Here is a 26417-nt window from a genome sequence, read left to right as displayed (position 1 = left end):
TTTACCTGCAGCTTAATGTATTAGTGTGAATACTGGCTTAATAGTCGTTGTTTTACCATATTTATGTATAAAATATCTTTCATAATTAAACTGCACTTACTGCCTAGTGTATGTGTATGTATATATATATTCCAGTTGAATATGTTAAACAAATGTTTCTTATTTATCTCTCTCTGTCTCTCGCTCTCTCTTCCTCTAGAGTTGAAGACTACAGCCATTCTATCCATGCAGCAACTGATGGAAAAGGGGTTCACTTTGGTGCTGTTGTGATGTTGTCACAAAAATGACATATATACCGTACAGACCAAAAGTTTGGACACACTTTCTCATTCAAAGAGTTTTCTTTATTTTCATGACTATGAAAATTGTAGATTCACACTGAAGGCATCAAAACTATGAATTAACACATGTGGAATTATATGTGGAATTATATACATAACAAAAAAGTGTGAAACAACTGAAAATATGTCATATTGTAGGTTCTTCAAAGTAGCCACCTTTTGCTTTGATTACTGCTTTGCACACTCTTGGCATTCTCTTGATGAGCTTCAAGAGGTAGTCACCTGAAATGGTCTTCCAACAGTATTGAAGGAGTTCCCCAAGAGATGCTTAGCACTTGTTGGCCCTTTTGCCTTCTGTATGCGGTCCAGCTCACCTCTAAACCATCTCGATTGGGTTCAGGTCCGGTGACTGTGGAGGCCAGGTCATCTGGCGCAGCACCCCATCAATCTCCTTCTTGCTCAAATAGCCCTTGATGCCTTCAGTGTGACTCTACAATTTTCATAGTCATGAAGATAAAGAAAACTCTTTGAATGAGAAGGTGTGTCCAAACTTTTGGTCTGTACTGTATATATATATATATATAAACATTCTTGAATCATTCTTGTGTCTGGTCTATTGGCAGTAATTTAGTGACTCCATACGCTGATTCCAACTTTAACTTACCTGATAATGAGCTAATTCACCTTAAGGAGGTTAATCAATATACTGTATAATTCAAGAGACTAAGACTTTTAAGGTTCTTCATTTTTTTATAATTGTTTTAAAATTGATATCAATTTTACAAAACTGATATTTCACTTGTATTTTGTTCAAATTCATGTTTAAATTTAAAATTGTGACTCAAAGCACACTTAGTAATTAACCTCAGCTGCATCTTGAATCAAAAAGCACATTTAAAAACATGCTACTGAGATTATTATATTGACGCTATATACAAAGTAACGTGACTGCAAACTAAACCAACAGGATACTAGAACTGCGGTCCTGAAACTGCAACCATCGCTATATCGTCCAGTATGGTAGGTGGCGCTGTCACGAAAAACTAGGGTCCTAGAACTGCGGCCCAGATCCGCGGTCCTGAATCTGTTGACTCCGGTTGTGCAGGAACATACTATTGTGGCCGACCGGCTCAGACCCCTCCCAAATCAACCCAAATCGGCACGTGACTCCTTACTCTCATATTGCATATGCGGAAAACAAAGACTGGTTCAGAATCCAGTCATAAAAATGAAAATCCTAGCCTAACGCGAATGGAATATCCCACATTTTGGATGAATAAATCAAAAGTAGGTCAGTACACTTGAATCAAAACGCGACATGTAACAGTTACTAGTGTCTGACTGTAAATATTAAGCCGCAAAAAGACAATATATGAATCCTGCACGTTCTGCGTGTCTGTGGAAATCAGTCACACCCACTTCCGTCAGTCTGGCTGAGCGAAAGTGAAACTACGTTTTTTTAGGAGCCATTTTTTTGTTTATCCAAAAGGACGGTCTTGAATTGTCAATATACAATAAATAGCGTTTATCATAGCTCATCCTTAGGCACAGCAGTATTCTATATTTTAGTGCATATTGGTAAACTGCGGTGGGCCTCCATCATACAAAATACAGCACGGTAGCAGCTCTTTAGTCGACAGTTGTTTTGCCAGTCACACGAGTACGGAAGCATAGACGGTAAAAACTAATCTTTGTTCATTTTAGCTTTGGGTAAGTTAAAATCTTGTTTATTAGCATACGTGATTAAATGTTTGTGTATTGTGGGTTTGTCTTGTCTATTCATTCTTGCACTTTTTTTAGTCTACTTCATCAACATGTATTTTAATTCAAACACATTTAATTAATTCATGCAAATAAACATTTATTTTAATGGCATAGTATTTTTACTAATAGTTGTTCGTAATTTTTCTTTACACCTTCCGTCTGCTTTTTTTCACTCAGAAATTTAAAGTAAAAACTACGAACTATTGAATCTTTTTTTTTTTTTTTTTTTTTTTTGCGCTTGTGCTGTAAGGTTGTGTTTGTATTTGACGATGTTCTTTTCGTCTTTATCTTATAGGCTACTTTTAGCTGCTAACCTTTACCTCAAAATATTCACTAGGGAAATGTTTCACGCCACCACAACAAAATTATTTAAATACAAATTTAACTTTAAAATTAAATAAATATTTTACTTATTGTTACAATTTAAAATAATCATGGCAACACAGTATTTATATTTATGTCAGAGACTTTACTTCACAATACACAATTGGTCTTCCTTCCCTGCTGCAGTAATAAATAAGGGTGAGGCTGTTTTTCAGATTTAAAGAGACACTGACATCACAACTCCCGCTCACTGATCTATATTATAGATCAGTGCTCCCGCTCCATTTTTGGTCATACCAAGTCGATTGAACTAATAGAATGAACACAAAACAACTAACTAGCCTAAATATTGTTTATTATTTGGAAAATACGAACTAAAAGACAAAGCATGAATCTGAATACAGCTGACAATACTGTAACTTTAATAGTGATTAATTGTGTGATTTTAAAAGAAGGACTTCAGTTTTTCAATATTTAGGACTTTTGTCATCCTGTGTCCCTACATTTAAGATGTTGAGAAGTGCAGCCAGCGAAAAAAAAAAATGCATTCATACCAAATGCATCTGATGATCCAATTCAGCAAATTTTTAACATTTACATAGCACTATAAAAATCGCATTTATATATATATATATATATATATATATATATGAAATACATAAATCATTCAAAATAAAACATTATTATTTTTTTTACTCAGTTGGTTAAGTTTTGGGAGTCAGTGTTTTGGTGAAGCCTGAATCCTGTGCAGCTCCACTATGGATGACACGGAGACATCCAGCGATGAAGATATTCAAACAGAAATCAGGTACTCTTATTAAAGACTTGAAATGGTACATATTGATACACCAGTTAAATATCACAGTGAAGTCAGGTAGCTACTTTGCATTGTAATTGTATTAGTATAGTAGTATAATTGTTTAGTCATATACAAAACTGATTCCTAAAAATTTGGGACACTGTACAAATTGTGAATAAAACCAGAATGAAATGTGGAAGTTTCACATTTCAAGATTTTATTCAGAAAAACTGAGAAAATTTATAATTTTAAGGGGAAAATAAGTTGATTTTAAATTTAATTGCATCAACACAAAAAGTTGAGACAAGGCCATGTTTACCACTGTATGGGATCCCCTCTTCTTTTATAACAGTCTTGTCTAATATAGGCTTCTTTTCTCCTTTCTGATATTGCTCCACTATTTTTCGCCGAAGCATTGGGGGAATTGGTGATCCTCTGCCCATCTTGACTTCTGAGAGAAACTGCCACTCTGAGAGGCTCTTTTTATACCCAATCGTGTTGCCAATTGACCTGATAAGTTGTAAATTGGTCCTCCAGCTGTTCCTTATATCTACATTTAACTTTTCCAGCCTCTAATTGCAATCTCTCCCAACTTTTGGAATGTGTAGCTCTCATGAAATCCAAAATTAGCCAATATTTGGCATGACATTTCAAAATGATTTACTTTCAACATTTGATATGTTAACTATATTCTATTGTGAATAAAATATAGGTGTATGAGATTTGTAAATCATTCCATTCCTTTTTTACTCACAATTTGTACAGTGTCCCAACTTTTTTGCAATCAGGTTTGTAGTATAATATATCTCCTACTAGTAATTACATAGATTTTGCTTGAGTGTTTCCTGAACAAAAACTGGTAAAATGTTATAATGTTATGTCTTAACAGTATGGTATATACAGAATAATTAACCAAATAACAGGTATTTTATTATTCCATATTTATATAATGGAGAAGAAACTGGTGCCCTTTATAATACCCTGACTCTTTCTCTTCTAAGTTCATCAGATTCAGACATATCTGAGGTCTTCTCTGTGATGAGTTATTGGTCTCTGCCACGGTCTTTCCATCTTAAAACTAATCGCCGCAGGTACAGAGTTTTGCAAAGATATACTATTAGCAGAACTTGAGCTTTGTACAATATGTTTTGTGCATAAAATTGAAAATTCTTGCCATTTATATTAGTAAATGATTTTGTTTTGTTTTATAAAAATGTTTAAATGTTGTCTTTCGCAGAGCTTGAAAAGGAAAAAAAGAAGTTCCAATATTTTTTTGCTGTAATGCTTCTTGCTGCTGCACAATGGTCGCACATTGTTGTTCCAATGTTTCTACATTTTTTAATGTACATGTTATAATGTGTTTTTTTTATATTTACATTTATTCATTTAGCAGACAATTTTATTATTTGATGTTGTGGACCATGACATATTCATAAATTTACCTTTGAGATACAAGTTTTAACAAAAAAACGAAATAAATTATAAAATGATAAACCTCACAACTGAACCTTTAAACCCTTTTTTAAGAAAAGGAATGAATCGGAAGTATGAATTATTATATCATTAAAAATGAATTTATGTGGGTGAATTTTCGCATAGTCTGAACAAAAACTGCAGACTGGATTATTGAAAATGGTTTTGGTACGTCAGAAATATAATGGTTTCCATGGCAATATCTGTAAACAAAGCGGCTCAGCTCATAAATTACACTTAATCAGGTAATATTAAAATGTGATCAAAACTTTTTTGAAGACCACCAGTTCCCTTCAGAGGTTAATTCATATAAAAACATGAATTAGTAAGAATGAGAACAAATTTAGCCTATATTGACGAGGAAAGTCTACTGATGAGTTACCAGCATAAGCCTACATTTAATTTTAGTCATTTTAACTTAGGGCTGTCAATCCATTAAAATATATAATTTATTGCATGATTATCATGACTAAACTCCTGAATAATCACAATTTAATCACATATTTTATCTGTTCTAAATGTACCTTAAATTAATACTTTCCCCCACAGTTCCACAGACAAGGCTTAAGCTAGTTCCAGACTAAAATGCACGTTTGAGCTGTCTCAACTGAAAATATATTGCTCTGACATATCTAAAAGTATGTCAGTGTCATTGTTCTGTGTGAAGATCCTTAGATTTTTTTCTAAGGCATTTTTTGTAAAAGTTGCTTAAATATCTTAATTTAATTAAGGGTAGTCCTGGTTTGAGATAAGACCTGTTTGTGAAATCAGGCCTTCGAATTTTTAATCTAATCAAAATGGGCATGGACAAATATGGATGCTTTATGTTATATATTTTTATTAATAGTGAAACCGTAGTTAACAGAGCATGTGGAGTAGACATGTTTCATAGTTCATAGATGTTTTTCAAAGAACTTGTTCATGTATTTTAGACAAAAAACAAACAAACAAACAAAAAATGGAAATATCATGTTCTTTTTACTTCTCTTTCTTTGCACTGAGCAATTTACTTGCAGTACACAACCTGTTTGTATTTCCACAAGACAAGGCAGCTCACTTCTTCTAAACATGCAAAATGTAGATTTATTATTTATTGTTGCATTTGTTTGCCCCTCTGGGCCACAATCTGTATTTTGTTGAAGCTAAATTCTAAAAACCATTTTCATTGTTATATTTGACTGGTTGTTATCACACAATAGGATGAATATGAAATAGTGACTGAAACATGACCCATTAAGACTAACAAACTATCCCTTCTGAGATGTTAATTTGCACAAAAATCAGTGTCGTCATCTGATAAAACCAAAGAGTATAGATATAAGATAAAGAAAATAGCTGTGCTGTTATTTTGTATATGCTTGCATGTAAAATTAGAGAAGCAACATATCTGTGTTTTAACTGAAAGCGTAAAGGGGGTCACACACCGGAAGAGAAGCGCAGCGCCGCGTCACGCCACGTCTTTAAAATTCGAACACATTATTCTCTATGAGTGTACACACACCAGCGGCGCCATTCGGCGTCTGTCCGCGGCGCCCAGCTACGACTCAGAACGCTGTTTAAATTTCTGCAGCGCCACAGAGCGCCATCTGCATAGTTTTATATATAAAAAAACAGATGTTATAAACTGAAACTGAAACTAAAATACAGTACATTTGTTTCATTGAAATATAACATTACAAAGTGTTTGGTTACGTTTTCACTCAGGCTGGCTAACTAACATTAGCGAAACAATATTGTAACAGAGTTGCCTAGACAACAGATACAACAAAACAATAACAGACTTATGACACAGATTCTTTTCATTAATTAACATTCAAAACTCAGCTTTTATCAATTAAAACCATATATTTAAAATAATAATAATAATAGATGAAGTTAAAACTCACCCATCTTGCTGCAAAATTGAGCTCGCGCATATAGAATGTGCGCGTCCGATGTGCGATACCTCGAGTTGTCCTACATATGGCGCAACGCGGCACTTCTCGTCCAGTGTGCGACCGCCTTAACTCTTTTCACCCGTTCGCTGATCAGAACAGACGCAGAGAGAGAAGAGAAAAAGAGAAAAAAAAAAAAAAAAGAGAAAGAAAGGAAAAGAGAGACCTCACGCTCGTGCGTCAATTAGCTTCAGATGCATTATATTTTCAATTGCTACAAGCAGGATACACAAGAAACATGTTCAACTCGGAGATGGAGATGGTTGTCATGGTAATAAACACCGTAAACAGCAACTGTTCGCGTGTCTGCGCTTAATGCGCATCTTGTATATAAAAAGCATTTTAGGGGGCCCAAGTCAGTCACCTACCTTGCCTATTTGCTAAGACTGGCCCTGGGGGGAAAGGCAATAAATTGACTGAAAAGCAATGTAAAGGGGGCGGGGAGCAGCAGCTCATTTGCATTTAAAAGGACAGGCATGAAAACAGTGTGTTTCTGCTTCCACTAAAAATAGACATTTTCAACAACAACAACAAAAAAAAAAACTTCACAGACACATTCTGGGGACACCTTTTAGTACATCTTCTAAAAATATTTATGTCGCTGGTTATTGTATATTATGTAATTATTTTAATTTAATGTAATTTACTAGGTGCACTAAATGTTCTCTCTCTCTCTCTCTCTCTCTTACAGTTCACAGCATCAGAAAAAATTTGAGCCCAGCTGTGCCTCTTTAAAAAGCGACTGGTCTATAGATCCACCACCACTTTTCAGTGATGGAAACAAATCAGATTCACCAGAGCCTAGCTCTGTGTCTATGAAGAGTAACTGGTCTATGGATCCACCACCACTTTTCAGTGATGGAAACAAATCAGATTCACCAGAGCCCAGCTCTGTGTCTATGAAGAGTAACTGGTCTATGGATCCACCACCACTTTTCAGTGATAAAAATAGATCTTTACACAGGTGCAGTATTTCTATAGTGCAAACATTTAGGAAAAGCTGGAATCTTTTACTGATGCCCAAGAAGGCAAACATAAATTATTAACAGCTGGGGGTGTACACTTTAAGAAAACTTTTTCTTATTTTGTTTAAATGGGCAACATGCACCACAAAATGCATACTATTTATTCTCTTGTATGAGGCATGGCATGAGAAAGTTTCTCACCCTATATTTCATTAACAATCATATCATTCATTTAAAGGGGTGGTTTAAAAAAAAAAACAGGAAGAAGCTCATTGTAGTCCTTCCCAACCATTTTTTGTAGTCCTTAAAGGGATACTCAACCCTAAAATTGTTGTCATTAATCACTTACCCCCATGTTGTTCCAAACCCTTAAAAGCTTTGTTCGTCTTCGGAACACAATTTAAGATATAAAATAACAACAATTCCTTTGTCAACAGTCTCCTTTGTGTCTCTCCATATCACCGAATGATGCGTATACTTCTGTGTCAGCCGCACATCAAGGATGTGCTGTTTTCTTTCAAATTAATATATAAATACACATAGAAACAGCGTGCTTTTGTGGCGCGGAGGACAAAGAAGAGCATATGCAGCATACCGTGATATGGAGAGACACAAAGGAGACTGTTGATAAAGGAATTGTTAAATAAAGTATTCTTGTCGCTTCATAACATTGAACCACTGATGGTAGATGGACTATTCTGACGATGCTTTTCATACTTTTCTGGACCTTGACAGTGTTATTTCTTTGGCAGTCAATGGGACAGTCAAAAGCCTACCGGTTTTCATCCAAAATGTCTTAAATTGTGTTCCGAAGACGAACAAAGCTTTTATGAGTTTGGAACAACATAGAGGTAAGTGATTAATGACAAATTTTATATTTTTGGGTGGAGTATCCCTTTAAACATTGATTTCTTTAAAATAAAAGATCTCACTTTGCATTGACGTTCAAGCATCGCAACATTGCAGACATTGTTTTTGCTCTAACAGCGACATTACACACTAAATAAAGTAAAAAAAAAAAAAATAGCACACCTTTAAGGTATGTTTTGAGTATTTTTGCGACATAACTTGTTTTTAATTATTTGTGATCTTTCAGTAAACCTGACCTAAAACTAACACGGCCATCCATGATGCAGGACATTCTGGCTGCAATGCAAATCACGTACTTCCCTAATATATAGTAGTCAACAAACAGTATGTTTAAAGAGTTGCATGTCACAATATTCATAAAACTGGAAAAAAGTACCCAGATGACTTGCAGTATATATCAGCTGTGGCCAACGTCAGTCCTGGAGAGTTCAGCTCCAATCCTAATCAAACACACCTGATCAAGCTAACATATTTTCAAAATGTTAGTTTTGAAATGATAGGTGGTAGGTATGATAAACTTTACACCTGCTTACAAGTTACCACATGTAAAACATTCAAACATTTTGTGTTCTTTTAGGCCATATAGGTCATGTTTACACTATTGCCAACATTTTTTAATGAGTAAGGCCCATTGTAAGGCCCGACTCTGAATATCATATCTAATCTGTCTTCTAGAAGAGCGTGACATCACGGGTGGGGTGACGTAAGCTACCAGGAAGCTATAAAGCCACGAGTCGCACAGCTAGCATCAGCTTCGAGTACCAGCAAGCGCCAGCAGGGGTGCCGGGGGTATGGCCTCAAGACGCATCGTCTCGTTCCCTCGAGGAACTAGGGTTACATACGTAACCTGGAGACGTTCCTCTTCAGGAACTCGAGCTGCGTCGAAGCGATACAGGGAGCGATGTACCCACGCTGCCAGACTACCAAATCCTTGCCTAGTGTGTATCTGAAGAGCACAGCTTTGGACGAGAGAACTGAAGCGCCTGGAGTGACTGGCATATCTCAGCCATAGAACTTTGCAAAAGTGAAAGGTGTGGACTACCCCACAGCACTGCAGATGTCCCGCATGGACACACTTGCTAGAAAGGCCTTGGAGGCCGGCATACCCTGTGTAGAGTGAGCCTTGGCTCCCAACAGCGGGGGACGACCAGAGGACTCATAGGTGGCGTTGATAGTCTCAACTATTCAACGACTAATAGTTTGCTTAGAAGCAGGAAAGCTTCTGAGAGGGCCTGTAAATCTCCTACTCTCCTTAGAGAGGTAATGGCCAACAGAAAGGCGGTTAAAGGGTCAGATGTCTGTCTGGGATATCTTGAATCGGCTTGAATGGAGATTTGCAAAGAGCCTCTAACAACACAACCAAGTCCCACAGGGGAATACGGGACTGTACTGGAGGTCTCAGCCTCAGCACTACACAGAGGAAATGTGTAACTAAGGGGTGTCTTCCCAAAGACTGACCATTGAGAAGGGCATGGTAAGGCCACGTAAACCTTCAGTGTGGAGTCGGTCAACCCTGCAGAGAGCCTGGCTTGTAGAAACTCCAGAACTGTACCAACTTGGCAGTTAGCTGGCTCAAGCTGGTGGTCTCTGCACCATGAGGTGAAGAGTTTCCACCTCATGGCGTACAGTTTCCTCGTTGAGGGAGCTCTGACTTGGAGAATGGTCTCAACAACCTCGGGTGAGAGACCGAATGCTATGAGTTGTGCCCCCTCAGAGGCCACACCCACAGTTTCCATAACTCCGGGCGAGGGGTAATTATCGTTCCCTAAGCCTGAGAGAGTAGGTCTGTCCTGATTGGTATCTCCCATGGAGAGCCATTGAGGAGCGAGACCAGATCTGTGAACCATACTCGGCCTGGCCAGAATGGGGCTACTAGCAACAGACGGACCCCGTCCCGGCGTACTCTCGCCAGAACTCCCGGGAGCAGAGCAATAGGGGGAAAGGCGTACAGACGAAGCCTCGGCCAGGTCTGTACCATAGCATCCAGTCCCAGAGCATCTGGATGAACTAGAGAGAACCAAATGGGACATTGTGATGTCTCGAGTCGCAAAGAGATCTGCTTTGCCAAAAATTCTCCATATCTTTTTCACCACCTCGGGTTGAAGTTTCCATTCCCCGGGTCTCGGCCCCTTCCTCGATAGTATCAATTCCAATACATGCCATTTATACCACCCTTTATTAGTGACATGACATTCAGCTAAGTATGGTGAACCATACTCAGAATTCATGCTCCGCTTTTAACCCATCCAGAGTGCACACACACAGCAGTGAACACACACACACCGTGAATGCACACCCGGAGCAGTGGGCAGCCATTTATGCTGCGCCGCCCGGGGAGCAGTTGGGGGTTCGGTGCCTTGCTCAAGGGCACCTAAGTCATGGCCTTGTTGCTATAATTCATTTCTAACTTCTCATAGTCAGATAAATACTGAATTTAATTCGTCAGAATTAATGCAGTTAACCAATCAGACGAGGAAAGACGGTCTGAATTGGTAAGATTCACATCAAACTGAAAATGATGTAATACACACGCTGCCTCGGCAGCACGTGAGCAGCTTAGTCACACAAACAGATATAAGTAGCTGCAGCTGCGAGTTCAAAGAGGGGGAAGGAACCGTTGCGCGTGCTTCTGAACCTCGAGAATGAACTCTAGATCTAGGGAACATCGGTGGAGATAGGCAGAGCCGTCTTCGACCCATCCCCAGATATGCGAGAAGCCCAGTCAGCCCCCTTATTTTTCCTGAGAGCTGACTGCGCGAGCTGCGCTCCTCATTAATGCTGCTCGTTATAAAGTTAGGCATAATATGCTTGTGAAACTGATGCTTGTGCAACTGTTGTCTGTGCAACTGATGTTTATGCAACTTATGTTTGTGCAACTGCGAGCTCATCGACGCCTCCGTTTCAGTCTCCTCAGAGAAAGAAAGGCGGTAAGTCACGGCCGTCACCGGGGACAGAAGGACCGCAACACTCTGGCTTCCGAACCCGGAGATCGGGCAGATCTGGCGGGTGAGGTAGGAGATAGGGTTGCACCCGTCTCCATACCCTCCAGCAGATTTATCTGCAAACCCAGCGAATGCCGCTCTGCCTTGGCGAAAGTGGGACCGACACCGTGAGGACCGCTGGCGAAGAGTCCCTCTCGAGAAGAGTCCTCTGGGATCGAAGCGTCCACACTGGCTTGTACCAGTGCAGGCAGAGTGCCTCAATCCCAGGCAGACTGTGCACAGACCGTGTATCCCCACTCGTGATGTAGCGAGGACCACACAATCTGAAACACGATCTGGATTCGCCTTTCAGATGTCTCGTCTTAGCTTTGCTCTTTGACTATTGCTTACTCTTTGAGGAGCTAATAGTGACAAACAACAATAAATAGGACTGACAAGGCAGAATGACATGCACACACAAAGCGCTTGCTGAAATACGCGAAGCTGATGCCGGCCGTGACGTCACGCTCTTCTATAAGACTGATTAGATGTGATATTCAGAGTCGCTCATGCTAAACGCGTTCCCCGTAGTGCTTTGACGCAGCTCGAGTTCCTGAAGAGGAACACATGGTTAACAATAATAAAAACTATTCTTGCTGTTCCAAAGAGTTGGTGCATGAAAATAACAGTTAGAGCTGGTGGTAGAGAATAGACCATGTGCTGTTCGGAGTCCCCTGAGTATTTCTCTTGATCTGCTGTTCACAGAAGAAGAAGATTTAATGAAGGGAAGATTTTACAAAATCCAGTACCCAGACATTTGTCTGAGAAGAGTGTCTGTTCATTGGAACCCTTAAAATGCTGGAGGTATGTCAACTCTGGCAACTTGCACAGTTTGTATAGTTAGGCATTATTACTGCATTCTTCTCCCATCAATAGACACTTAACGTTGTAGTGAGTTTTTCTTGTTTAAATATGGTGTGCTGATTTAAATACCGTTTTTGCTATAAATGTTCTCTATAGTATGAATGTTCTACATGAAGGAAAGTTACTGTTTTAATTAATTATTGCAAATTAGCACTTCTTTCTGGCAATTCCTGCAGTTTGAGAAATTATGGTGGGTGTATGTGTGTGTGAGAAACAAGTAGAGATATTTTGCTGCTGTAAAATCTTTGGAATGACTGAAATGTGATAATGTGTTATTTTAATTCTACAGTCAATTTCAGCTCAATACATTTAGATTAAATCTGAAGAATAAGTTTGAGTGTCTGTATGAGGAGACAGCGACGCAGAGAAACCCAACACTACTGAATGAGATCTACACAGAGCTCTACATCACAGAGAGCGACAGTGGAGAGATCAGTAATGAACACGAGGTGAGACAGATTGAGACACAATCCAGGAGAGCAGTGACAGAGGACACACAGATCAAATGTAGGGACATCTTTAGACCTTTACCTGGACAAGACAAACCCATCAGAACTGTGCTGACAAAGGGTGTTGCTGGCATTGGAAAAACAGTCTCTGTGCAGAAGTTCATCCTGGACTGGGCTGAAGGGAAAGAGAATCAGGACGTCCAGCTCATATTTCCTCTTCCTTTCAGAGAGCTCAATCTGATGAAAGACAAAACACTCAGTCTTTCAGATCTTCTTCACGTCTTTTTCCCTAAAACAAAAGAAATGGAAATATCCAGTGACAAATATAAAGTGTTGTTCATCTTTGATGGTCTGGACGAGTGTCGTCTGTCTCTGGATTTTCAGAGTGATGTGAGGTTGTGTGATGTAAGTGAATCAGTCTCAGTGGATGTGCTGCTGACGAACCTCATTGTGGGGAATCTGCTTCCCTCTGCTCTCATCTGGATCACCTCCAGACCAGCAGCAGCTGATCTCGTCCCCTCTGAGTGTGTCCATCGAGTGACAGAGGTACGAGGCTTCAATGATCCACAGAAGGAGGAATACTTCAGGAAGAGAGTCAGTGATCAGAGTCTGGCCGAGAGGATCATCTCACACCTGAAGTCATCAAGGAGCCTCTTCATCATGTGCCACATCCCAGTGTTCTGCTGGATCTCAGCCGCTGTTCTGGAGAAGATGTTGAGTCAAAAAGGGAGTGGAGAGATTCCCAAGACTCTCACTCAGATGTACACACACTTCCTGCTCCTTCAGACCAACATCAAACATGAGAAGGACTATGAGAAGAAGGTGACAGATGAAGACATGATCCTCAAACTGGGGAAACTTGCATACAAACAGCTGGAAAAGGGCAACCTGATCTTCTACGAGGAAGACCTGAGAGAGTGTGGCATTGATGAGACCGAAGCATCAGTGTACTCGGGATTGTGCACTCAGATCTTCAGAGAGGAGTTTGGCTTGTATCAGGGGAAAGTCTTCTGCTTTGTTCATCTGAGCGTTCAGGAACATCTAGCGGCTCTATATGTGCACCTCTCCTGTACAAACCACAATATAAGTGTGTTTGACCAAATCACCAAACAAATTAATGAAGACATCATCATGAAATCTCATCTGGAACATGATCTGGGAAGACAGGATGCCTTGCTTATAAAACCTTTTCATCAACTTCATTTTGGCCTTTCCATGGATATATTTGAACTACATCAGAGAGCTGTGGATGAGGCTCTACAGAGTAAAAATGGACATCTGGATCTTTTCCTGCGGTTTCTTCTGGGTCTGTCATTGGAGTCTAATCAGATTCTCCTACAAGTACTAATGAATCAGACAATAAGCAGGTCTGAAAGCAATGAGAGAACAATTGAGTACATCAAGATGAAGTTTAGGACCATTAACTCTCCAGAGAGATCAATCAATCTGTTCCACTGTCTGAATGAACTGGGAGATCATTCACTAGTGGAGGAAATACAACAGTATCTGAAATCTGGAAAAATAAATGAAGCCAAACTCTCTTCATCTCAGTGGTCAGCTGTAGTTTTTGTCTTGTTGACATCAGAGAAAAATCTGGATGAGTTTAGGCTGAATGAATTTGTTGGAGCAGAAAATAGAGCTGATCATGTTCTTCAGAAGTTGTTGCCTGTGATTAAAGAATCCAGAAGAGCTGAGTAAGTATCACTAAGAACAATCACTAGACTCTTAAATATTAGTAAGTAAGATACTAAAAATACTTTTTATTTATTTTAATATCTAGTAAAACTCTTCAGAGTGGTGTAGCATTTCTTCCCGTTGTTTTTCCCCCACTTGAATCTTATTTGTATTTGCATAAATAAATATGTGAAGACATGGAGGGAAATACATAATATAGACTAATGAAAATTCACACATTTAATCGTTTCTGTTAAATCCATAGTTCCATGATGTTTTCATACTAAAACTTTAACCATATATATCTTAAGACTTAAGACTATATCTTAAGGGGTACTTTTTAAGATTACAGCCCCTCTGACTAAATACTCTAGACTTCTAGTACGCAAAATTGAATTGGACACTGCAACGGTTGTGATATTACAACTTAAAACTTAAATGTAACTCATAATAAATCCAAAATGTAAATGTGGTGCGGGACAGCACTTAATGCGCGGGTAGAGACCTGTGTGTGCGGGATGAGGGAGAATAATTAGGGTGTGCCCCCAAAGCCTGGTTCATTTGATTAGTGTGACTAGTCCATTTAGCAGTCCCTGGTTCGGTTGGAAGAGGTGTGCAAGAGCGCAGTCAAGTTATATATAGATCAGTAAGTGTGAATGTCATGATTACAAGCTCATTGCATTCTTTTCTGTTAAAAATAACAGTGGACAGTGGTTTGTGTTTGCTGATGCTTAGCCTAAGTAATTAAATCTGGAGAATCCCCTCCTGTGACCCATGATCTGTCTGTATGTGTATTCATAGCCAGTGAGCAACAGACTTTCATAATAATAACATAATAATTGTTCTCTACAGGTTGAGTAAGTGTGGTGTCACAGATAAAGGTTGTGATGCTCTGACTTCAGCTCTGAGATCAAACTCCTCATACCTGAAAGAACTGAATCTGTCTGGGAATAAACTAGGAGATTCTGGTGTGATGCATCTCTCTTTTGGACTGGAGAAACCTCTCTGTAAACTGGAGATACTCAGGTGAGAATCACACATGGTCTGGTACTCAGATAAATGGTCTCTTCCTTTTTAAGGTTTAAGGAGGTAATGTAGAAGAGAAAGATGGGGTGGGATCAGAAAGCACCAGGAGCTGCCCATGATACAACCACAGGTCGCTGTGTGCTTAATTGATACCCAAAAGGCTATAACAAATTATCTCTTAGTGAAACAGAAGCAGATTATTATATTTATCAATTAAAAATCTTCAATCTGAAGTCAATGCTGTAAACTGAACACTGGGATAGTATACTGCATCACCACAGCCCTGTGGTAAGCAGTTTTGAGAATGAATGGATGGATGGATGGACTTCTGTGTTCTGATCTGAGAGAGTGAAGTGTGTCATTGTTCTCTACAGGTTGTGTAACTGTGGTATCACAGATGAAGGTTGTGATTATCTGACTTCAGCTCTGAGATCAAACCCCTCACACCTGAGGGAACTGGATCTTTCCAGGAATCATTTAAAAGATTTTGGAGTTAAGTGTATCTGTTCTGAACTCAAGAATCCTGACTGTAAATTGGAGATACTGGGGTAAGATAATCTGATTGTCTAAGGCAGAGAATATGGGATCATAGTTAATCTGATTGAATTTTATATCATTTTGTTGTGAACTATCACAGCATTGATTATCACCACAGTGTTACATGTTTACAAAAAAATACATTGTACACGTATTACACATCTGGTTGCCACCACTGGTTTTCTGTAAATATCTAAAATTAAAGAATAATTTTTTTTTATATTAAATAATAACCAAATATTATAGTAAATGTTGCTGAAAGATCAATCCAACTTTATTTCTATAGCCCTTTACAGCAGCCACAAGGCGTCCAAAGTGCTTCACATCAGATACAAATAACACATCATTCAAAACACAATATTCTAATAAAAGTAAAGGAAAACAGAATTATAAAACATAAAACAATAAATACTTAAAATCATCAATGGACAACGGAAAATTTTTACAATGTTACACCGCTACTGCATATCAAATGACAATTTAAACAAATACGTTTTAAGTTTGGCTTTAAAAAATACAACGTCTGTTTCAGTACGCATGTCGGGGGAGCTTGTTCCAAAGCTTAGGGCCAGCAACAGCAAAGGCCCTATCACCCCACTGTTTATGTTTCGACTTAGGGACCTATAAAGTGCGTTGATCAGAAGACCGCAACCGCCGATTTAGTCCACCCAGAGTTAAAAGCTAAGACAGGTACTCAGGTGCTAGCCCATTCAGAGCTTTAAAAACAAATAATAAAATCTTAAAATCAATCCTAAAACGCACTGGAAGCCAGTGGAGAATAGCTAGAACCGGAGTAATGTGTGCTCTTTTAGATGTATTGGTTAAAAAGCGAGCAGGAGCATTTTGTACAAGTTGCAGACGGGAAAGAGATGTTTGACTCAGACCGACATAAAGAGCAACTAATAAAGGCATGTAAAGCTCTTTCCAAATTGTGCCTTGGAAGCCTGGAAGAAAGCCTGGAAGAAACTAATTTTTACCACATTGTTAATCTGTCTCTAAAATTTCATGCCGCAATCGAATTTCACGCCCAAATTCCAAATTTGAATTTACTGACTTGCATCTTGTATTGAAGACAATGCATTCAGTTTTATCTTCGTTCAAAGTAAGGAAATTGCAAAAAGCCACAGCTTAATTTGATTAATGCAATTTTGCAAGCTGTTTAATGCGACATTGCCATTTGATTTTAAAGGCAGGTAAATCATCTGCATAACAATGAAATTACAGATTATGCTTGTTTATTATAGCCCCTAGTGGCAACATATATAAAGAAAACAAGGTGGGGCACAGAATTGAACCTTGGGGCATTCCACAATAGAGGGGAGAAGCCGATGATGAGCAATCTCCCATTGTAACAGCGAAACTCCTAGTTGTTAAATATGACCTGAACCATTTAAGTGTGGAGCCTTGAATGCCTACACAGTGCTCAAGATGTGCAAGAAGAATTGAATGGTCCACTGTAGCAAATGCTGCCGTTAAATCCAGTAAATCTACAATTGGTAGGTTTCATGTGGTGTACAACCTGAGAGAACAACGACAAAGAGAGTATAAATTCCCCAAAGACAGCTGAGTAAAAAGGATCAGCAGGTACAAACTCACTAAGATCAACACTGAAGCTACTGTAGAGATGAAGTATATTTGTAATTTGCTGTCATTGCATTATATTAATTATAAAATGTGAGACATTTAACAAGCAAACATTGGCCAATAAAATAATATTTAATGAAAACATTTGAGTAAGTCATATAAGATCAACAACAGCAAATATAATAAAGTATTCTGAACAGAATACCAAATAAAAGTAAGACAACATATTATAAGCAGGTGTTGTGTTGTGCCCCATTAACCAAATGTTAAAAATCTGATCATTTAAATATCTTTGTTCATTTTGGTAGGAGAATATATATATATATATATATATATATATATATATATATATATATATATATATATATATATGTGGTGGGCCATTATCGGCATTAACGTGCTGCGTTAACGCGAGACTCTTATCGGGCGATAAAAAAATATCGCTGTTAATCTATTCTCAAAGTTGGGTTGAGAGCTGGGTCTATACTAATCAAGCTATGATGACTTTCACCTTGATATTTTATATAACTGACTCGCTGAGGACAGCCTAAAAAGATGCTCAGTACAGTTGACAGGCCACTGCTGCGCATCGTCACGAAAGCTTATCTTTTTCACGTGTTTTTAAGCCTTACCGCGTGTTGATTTAAACATTAAAGCATCCAAACACAAGACGCGGAAAAGCTGAACAGAGAAGCTGGTTACTCGCGTGCCGTGTTTGGTGTGCACGAGAGAGAGAGCCGCGCACCACGGACAGCGACACTGAACCGAGCTCTCTTCTGCGAAGTTCTCCTCGAAGTCCCTCCTGCACCCGAACGAACAAATACAAATCGCAGTTTGAACAAACAAAAAGATGTGAAAGAGCACAATTCAGAACTCGCGGTGTTCTGGTGTTCAGGGCTCACGCAGAGAAAGGCGTCTCGAGATGTTAAAAATAAGCGAGATGTTAAAAATAAGCGTTTTCAAGTGTTTTGATCAAAATCGCCTAATTTAGCTACTGGCTGCTGTAATGTTAATCCAAGAAAATGAAAATGAAAATCACCCACTGCTCTTGACTGAATTACTTGGTTTTAACAGTCAAACCAAAAAGTATTCAGACACCAGATATATATTTTTTTATATATATAGCAAAACGGTAATAATGTGAGAAATGTTGAAGGTGTCTGAATAAATGTAGGTTTTTCACTTTTACACTGAAGACTATCCAGTGCTATAGTCGTGGCCTAATGGTTAGAGGGTTGGACTCCCACAAAAATTGTGTAAATAGCACAAATAAATAAAAATAAACGAACATACAAATTAAACAATTTCAAACAGGGCCCACTGGTACAGCCTTCACCAGGTCCCCGCTGAACCCAGCTATGGCCCAGCTCACGCCTGTTTCACACTTACTCTTATATACGTATATATATAATTTATGTATGTCAATTTTATTCTTACAGTTGTTATTTTAACAAGGTACATACACAGCAAGCAAGGCCTGACGTAAAATTAAACTTTTTCCATTTCAACTTTTTTAATAAATGAATTATTAATATTCAGGTTTAATTTGAAACTATATTAACCAACTAGGTGTGTTGTATTTCCAGTGCCAACTAGCAGCAGCAGGACTGCACATCTGTATCTCTAACAACAGCATGTCATGTTCTCTACAGGTTGAGCTGCTGTGGAATCACACTTGAAGGTTGTGCTGCTCTGGCTTCAGCTCTGATAACAAACCCCTCACATCTGAGAGAACTGAATCTGACTCGGAATAGACTAGGAGATTCAGGATGTGAACTGCTCACTGCTCTATTGAATTCTCCACATTATAAACTGGAGACACTGCAGTAAGTATCAATGGTTTTGAATAAATACTCTCATTTCAAATTCATATATCTGTACATTTACAGTAGTAAGAAAAAAGCTTTGCATCGATGTTTGCTTTATTAGGAATGGACAATATTTGGCCGAGACACAACTATTTAAAAATCTGAGGGTGCAAAAAAATCTAAATACTAAGAAAATAGTCTTTTAAAGTTGATCAAATGAAGCTCTTAGCAATGCATTTTACTAATCAGAAGCAAGGTTATTTTCACAAAGAAAAAATGAAACTAAGACTAAAACTATCAGTTAAAAAACATTTTTGTTAACTGAAATAAAATGTAAAATTCAAAATGAAAAACTAAAAGTAAACGAAACTAGCAACAGTTATTGAAAAACTAACTCAAATAAAATAATAATTATCAAAAATAAGTATTCGTTTTCATTATTAATAAGCTCTCATCCCATGGCAGAAAATCTGATGTGGTTTAGTTTAAAACCAAGCAGGCTGTATAATACATTTACATGTAGATGGCACTTTATGCATGTGAGGTTAGCTGAGGCTGACAGCAACTTCAGTTAACTGATAAATACGACAGACATGAATGAAGGTAGGCGGAAGGAAATGGCAGAGCCCTGTTTGGGACTATTTCGAATTTAATTCCGAAGCAGGAAAAAACAAATGCATTGTCACGCTGAATAATACACTTTGTGGTGTTGAAATTAAGGGAAAAAATCCCACAAACCTTAAAGTACATTTGCAAACCAACCATTGTGAAGAATACAAATCCTTCATGGCAAAAAGTTTCGGAAAGGAAGACTACCATCGGTAATGATGAAGTCGACACATACACACAAAATCAAAAAGATTTAATCTTTAATATGTATGATTGTTCATATGCATGTTCATCATGTATTATGTAAATTTAAGGTACATTTGTTTGGTTCTTTTTTGCATCTCAAATCTTGTTATTTATATATTTCCATCAAGAGTTAACTCTAAACTGTGCAAACATTACATTTTGCTGAAATGAATGTCTTGCTTTGCTTTCTTTGGTCTAAACTGGAAGTGTTCTGTTAGCTGGTAAACTATAATTACTAAAACTACAACTGAAACTAAATAAAATAAAAACTAAATAGAAATGTGTTTGCAATATAAAAAATAAACTAAAACTAACAACAACCATTCATGAAACTAACTTAAACTTAAATTTAAAGCAAAACTGAAAACAATTTTAAAATAAAAATTAAGCAAAACTATAATACCCTTGATCAGAAGTTAAGTTTTTCTTATACAAAATACCTTCATGGAACATGATCTTTACTTTATTTCCTAATGATTTTTGGCATAAAAGAAAAATCAATAATTTGACTCATATAATGTTTTTTGGCTATTGCTAAAATATACCCCAGCGGCTTAAAATTGGTTTTGTGCTCCAGGGTCACATATAAGGGCTTCCTGCACAATCTTTCATTTACAGCCTTTCATTACTCTCACTTTTTTTTTAATACTGTATGTGATAAACAGGGAGATTTTGCTTGTTTGCAGTTGATCTGTATTTCTAAAAATAAAGCATGTTTGAGACTTTTATTATTTCAAATGATTGTCTGATTTTACACAACTGACTATGTATTATTATTATTTTTTTTAGTATTTACAGGTATCCAATGGTATTCTCATCTTTCCCTGGCCCCAAATTTCCACACCGATATCCACACCGACTCCGTCGCCACACACTTATAGAATAATATGCCACTCGGACAGCCACTCTCTCATCTCTCTCCACCTTAATGTAAGAAATTTGCCAATTTTTTAGAAACTGCCCTGAGCGAGGTTAGGTAACAGTGAACATATTGTTTTGTGTTTGTGTATTTTGGCATACATACTGAATACAAATTAATAGATTCATAATAATGATTACATAGATGTTGATTACTATATTGACTATACAGCTGGGGTACAGAACTCTGAGCCCTGCAGAGTTTAGCTTCAACACTAATAAAACACACCTGATCCAACTAATCAAGTGCTTCAGGCTTATTTGAAAACTACAGGGTTGGAACTCAACTTTGCAAGACTCCAGTCCTCTATGAATTGGGTTCTGCACCCCTGCTATACAGTGTGTGAAAAATAAGTAACTGTATGTGTGTATAAAATACTGTATATATGATGTGTTCTCAGTCCAGTGCAGCCCATCACAGCTGACGAAGATGCTGAAGCGGTGAGGAGAATGAAGCTTGGTGAAGCAGCTGGACCAGACATTGGCCAGCAGAGGTGTGTCACAGTGCTGGAATTCGATTTAATAGCTAGCACATTTCTTAAGGCAGGCTCTCTAGAAGATGCCGCCTGTCGACTGGCAGGTCAGCACGACCGTTCCAGTCTGAAAGAAGAATGGCAACCCAGCTACATGTGCCAAATATGGGACAATTCGATTGTTCTGTTAGATATTCGAATGAGTCCTGGATAAGCCAATAGGCCAGCGCCATGGACACTTCTTTATGTGGACAAAGTTATGCTGGCCGCCAAAGAGAAAGCCAACTTCAAGCAGACTGTCCAGGCATGGAGCAACCAGCTGCGGTGGATCTCCAGCATCACATGGTTCGACTACGCCTGTAATGATGACATTTCAGCAGTGGTTGGTGATGCTTTAATTATGGATGCAAGATTTATCTGGCTTAAAATACAGCCTAGATATCAGCATATTAAATAATTATGCAATATGACAAATTATCCCGAAGTTTGAGTGGGGTGTGGAACATTTTGTGGCAATTTTTCTAGTTTGATCTGGACCACACTATATGAAATGTCTCTTGCTCTCACACACATACACACAGTGACACAGCAGAATTTATAGAGCTGCTTTAAAGCAGATTTTAATTTGACATATTTAAGTTTGCATCTTTATTTTCCTATTTGTTAATTTGAAGTTGATTTGAAACTACTGTATTTGTATAAAGCTATAAATAAACTTGACGTGACTTGACAAACACAGTGCTATCTCTTTGTTAAGTCACTAACTTCTCAGAAACAGGCCAAGATGTCACTCTTAGTACTAATGTGATGTTGATGAAACTCTACGTAGAGATGGAGTTGGGAATATAATAGTGCAATAATCAATAAGGATGCTGTCTTATGTTGCTTAAGAAACACCATTTTCATGTCATATTATGATTGCCGTTAGTTTTTAACTGAACTGTAGACATTGTACAACTAAGTAGCCTTTTTTTTTTCCCTCTGAAGCTAATTTTTTGCCAGCTAGTCTGATTTAACAGTCTTTAAGTCAGTGGAGATGAAGATGTAGTTCATAAAATACAGATATTAACGTGCCTAATTAATTGTCCATAGTAAAGTGTGAATGATAGGTTGATTTAAACAACTGTTGAATTACACTGACAACATTATGTATTTAAAAACTGCCTCGTTAATGCAGGTGCTTCTCAATAAATTAGAATGTCAAGGAAAAGTTAATTTCAGTAATTCAACTCAAATTGTAAAACTTGTGTATTAAATAAATTCAGTGCACACAGAGTGAAGTAGTCTAAGTCTTTGGTTCTTTTAATTGTGATGATTTGGTTCACATTTAACAAAAATTTACAGTCTCAACAAATTAGAATATGATGACATGCCAATCAGCTAATCAACTCAAAACACCTGCAAAGGTTTCCAGAGCCTTCAAAAAGGTCTCTGATAATCATTGACACCCTTCACAAGGAGGGTAAGTCACAAAAATGAATTGCCAATAAGATTGCTGTTCACAGAGTGCTGTATCCAAGCATGTTAACAGAAAGTTGAGTGGAATGAAAAAGTGTGGAAGAAAAACATGAACAACCAACCGAGAGAACCGCAGCCTTATGAGGATTGTCAAGCAAAATCGATTCAAGAATTTGAATGAACTTCACAAGGAATGGACTGAGGCTGGGGTCAAGGCATCAAGAGCCACCACACAACTGGCTACAGTTGTCGTATTCCTCTTGTTAAGCCACTTCTGAACCACAGACAACATCAGAGTCAGAGGCGTCTTACCTGGGCGAAGGAGAAGAAGAACTGGACTGTTGCCATTGGTCCAAAATCCTCTTTTCAAATGAGAGCAAGTTTTGTATTTAATTTGGAAACCAAGGTCCTAGAGTCTGGAGGAAGGGTGGAGAAGCTCATAGCCCAAGTTGCTTGAAGTCCAGTGTTAAGTTTCCACAGTCTGTGATGATTTGAGGTACAATGTCATCTGCTGGTGTGGGTCCATTGTGTTTTTTGAAAACCAAAGTCACTGCACCCGTTTATCAAGAAATCTTGGAGCACTTCATGCTTCCTTCTGCTGACCAACTTTTTGTAGACGCTGATTTCATTTTCCAGCAGGATTTGGCACCTGTCCACACTGCCAAAAGCACCAAAAGTTGGTTAAATGACCATGGTGTTGGTGTACTTGACTGGTCAGCAAACTCACCAGACCTGAACCCCAGAGAGAATCTATGAGCTATTGTCAAGAGGAAGATGAGAAACAAGAGACCAAACAATGCAGATGAGCTGAAGACCACTGTCAAAGAAACCTGGGCTTCAGACCACCTCAGCAGAGCCACAAACTGATCTCCTCCATGCCACGCTGAATTGAGGCAGTAATTAAAGCAAAAGGAGCCACTACCAAGTATTGAGCACATGTACAGTAAATGAACATACTTTCCAGAAGGCCAAGTTTGTTTTGGTTTTTTTTGTTTTGGTTTTATGAAGTATTCTAATTTGTTGAGATACTGAATTGATGGGTTTTTGTAAACTGTGAGCCAAAATCATCACAATTAAAAGAACCAAAGACTTAAACCACTTCAGTCTGTGTGCATTGAATTTATTTAATTCACATGTTTCACAATTTGAGTTGAATTACTGAAATGAAGTTTTCCACGACATTCTTATTTATTGAGAAGCACTTATATGTATTTTGCACATGAACTTACTTGATTTGCTTGCCTGTTTTACACATATTACAAGACATGTACTTCTTGCTTATCCTTATAATTTGTAAACTAAAAAATGAACTGAAATTAAACTTTTACTATTACACTGAATTAATTAAATGTTAATGACTTGCTTTGTCATTTGAACCGCAGAACCTTGTGTGCATGGCCCTCGATAGCCAGAAAGTGGCGATATTTCATTACATTTCTTCTGCCTTACCAGCAGAGGGCAGAAAAATGCAAATTATTTCATCATTTTTATCTAGTACATTATCAATTGATGTGTGATTATAAAAACACACACACACATACAAAACTTTTATGATTGCCATTACAGTGTATGCATTTAAAGAATTAGCAAAGCTATTATTGAACATTTCTGTAAATAAAAATGTTAGTTTGATCTCCTTTCCTTGTCAATTTTAATTACATTTGGCATTTTATAATAATGATACGATGTAGTTCTAAGAGCTGAATATTTCACAAATTAATCTCCAATATGACTCTCCAGTTAATAAGAACCTGTCACAATAATTACATCCCTTCTCACTTAGGCAAAACATCTATTTATGTATAATATTGTAAGTATGGTGGGTTTTGTTGTCATAGTATTTTAAGGAAAAGACTACATTCAAGGAGCCTTATTGTTCCCTATCACAGAGAACCATTTAAAGCTGTTAAACATGCAGAAAGGAGATGGGCAGACACTAATAACAGAGGTTAATCACACATACAGAGAAAGATACAAGGAGTCTGATTATTCCAGATGTTACAAGCTCGACTATACTGAGATCTGCTCTGAGGAGGAAACAGCTGTGCAGAAGCACAAGGTCATAGATCCATAATCCTGCGCTGTGCCACGCTAGATTAAAAACTCTCCGTTTTGATTAAGAAAGCAGGGTTAGAGGATTACGGTCCAGCGAACAAAAATGAAAGCAGTTCTACACTCAATCCCAGAGTTCATCAAAAACACAAACCTCAGACTGTCATCTCGACCGCAGATTAATGCAAAAGCTTCTTTCAAGCTTCTGTGCAGCTCAAACTCATTCAGCAGAAGAGATGCTCTGTGGAAAAAAGCATAACACACGACAACTATACTCTTCTGTTGAAGCCGTTTCTGCCACATATGAAAAAAACAAGGTGTGGTGAATCAGAAATATGTGAGAAAAAGTCAAAATTATAAGAGAAGTCATTATTTTTTTGTCTGGTCAATTACAATTCAGTCACTTTTGACTTTCTAATTCACATTTTTATTTCATAATAATGACATAGTATGTCATAATCATGAATGTCATCCTTTTAGAATTTTAATCTCATAATTTGGATTTTTTTATATATATAATTAGGAATTTTTATGTCATAATTTAGTCATTTAATCTCAATGTCATAACAATTGACTTTTTACGTCACTTACTTTATCTCATAATTATGACTTGGTGTTTAATGATTATTATTTTTGTCATTTTGACTTTTTAACCCTTAACTATAATTAACCAAAGCCTAATATTTTTTTTCTGTGATGGAAATGATCTTCCATACCATTGCCTTGTTCATTAACTAGACCAAAAAAGGAAACCTAAAAAAAAACTTTAAAAGGTGACAAGTTATAAAAAAAAGTGTTTTGTAACCCCAAAAGGTTTCTTACAGCAAAGAAAGATGGTTAAACATGTTTGCATTATATCAAGTGTCTGTGTCTGCACTCAATGTGTCCTTGATTTCTTTTAATACATTTTTTTATTTTAGTCCCTGACAGAATAAATAATAATCAAAAGCAGAGGGAAAACAGGTGTGTAAATTTGTACCCAGTTTTGAGGAGGTTGATGTGTTTTTTTATTTGCCTTCAGGTTTTTCCCAAGGACAAAATCAAAAGCAGAAATCTCTCTCTCTTACACACACTCACACTCTCTCTCTCACACACACACACACACACACACACAAGACATCTGATCTGATCTTCATTTGCATGGAATCATTTCAATCAGGTTTCTTACGAATTCAGAGATTATTCTTTTGATGGGTCGAGCCCTGAAGCCAGCGCTCATAATCATATGGAAATTGTGAAACATGAGAAGTCAAAAACTGACAAAGACTAGCACATTCACTACGGAGTACAGTATATTCTCTATCAGAGGTTTCAAGAAGGACTTTACC

At 37.7% G+C, this 26417-nt stretch overlaps 1 protein-coding gene across 2 annotated transcripts; it reads left to right on the top strand.

Moving 5' to 3' along the window:
• Nucleotides 1-1712: 1712 nt before the first annotated feature.
• On the top strand, nucleotides 1713-22652 carry LOC113058688 (NACHT, LRR and PYD domains-containing protein 3-like). Of its 2 annotated transcripts, none has more exons than XM_026226833.1 (11): nucleotides 1713-1991; nucleotides 3070-3177; nucleotides 4170-4259; nucleotides 7267-7539; nucleotides 12097-12195; nucleotides 12545-14398; nucleotides 15231-15404; nucleotides 15779-15952; nucleotides 19178-19351; nucleotides 20978-21118; nucleotides 21508-22652. In XM_026226833.1, the coding sequence occupies exons 2-10, from the start codon at nucleotides 3128-3130 to the stop codon at nucleotides 21072-21074; spliced, it is 2985 nt and encodes a 994-aa protein (XP_026082618.1). In that variant the 5' UTR covers nucleotides 1713-1991; nucleotides 3070-3127; the 3' UTR covers nucleotides 21075-21118; nucleotides 21508-22652. The 2 variants fall into 2 exon arrangements, with proteins under 2 accessions (XP_026082618.1, XP_026082619.1); XM_026226834.1 differs by having other exon boundaries at nucleotides 15779-15807; nucleotides 19207-19351; nucleotides 21508-22651.
• The last annotated feature ends 3765 nt before the right edge of the window (nucleotides 22653-26417 follow it).

Source organism: Carassius auratus, chromosome 40 (assembly GCF_003368295.1).
Source record: "Carassius auratus strain Wakin chromosome 40, ASM336829v1, whole genome shotgun sequence".
Lineage (NCBI taxonomy): Eukaryota > Metazoa > Chordata > Actinopteri > Cypriniformes > Cyprinidae > Carassius > Carassius auratus.
This window is presented reverse-complemented; position numbering and strand designations above follow the sequence as displayed.

Coding starts and splice junctions, on each gene's coding strand:
- LOC113058688 (XM_026226833.1), top strand. CDS start 3,128: ATGGATGACACGGAGACATCCAGCGATGAAGATATTCAAACAGAAATC. Junction 12,196..12,544: donor GAACCCTTAAAATGCTGGAG/GTATGTCAACTC, acceptor TTAATTCTACAG/TCAATTTCAGCTCAATACAT. Junction 19,352..20,977: donor TATAAACTGGAGACACTGCA/GTAAGTATCAAT, acceptor TATTTTTTTTAG/TATTTACAGGTATCCAATGG.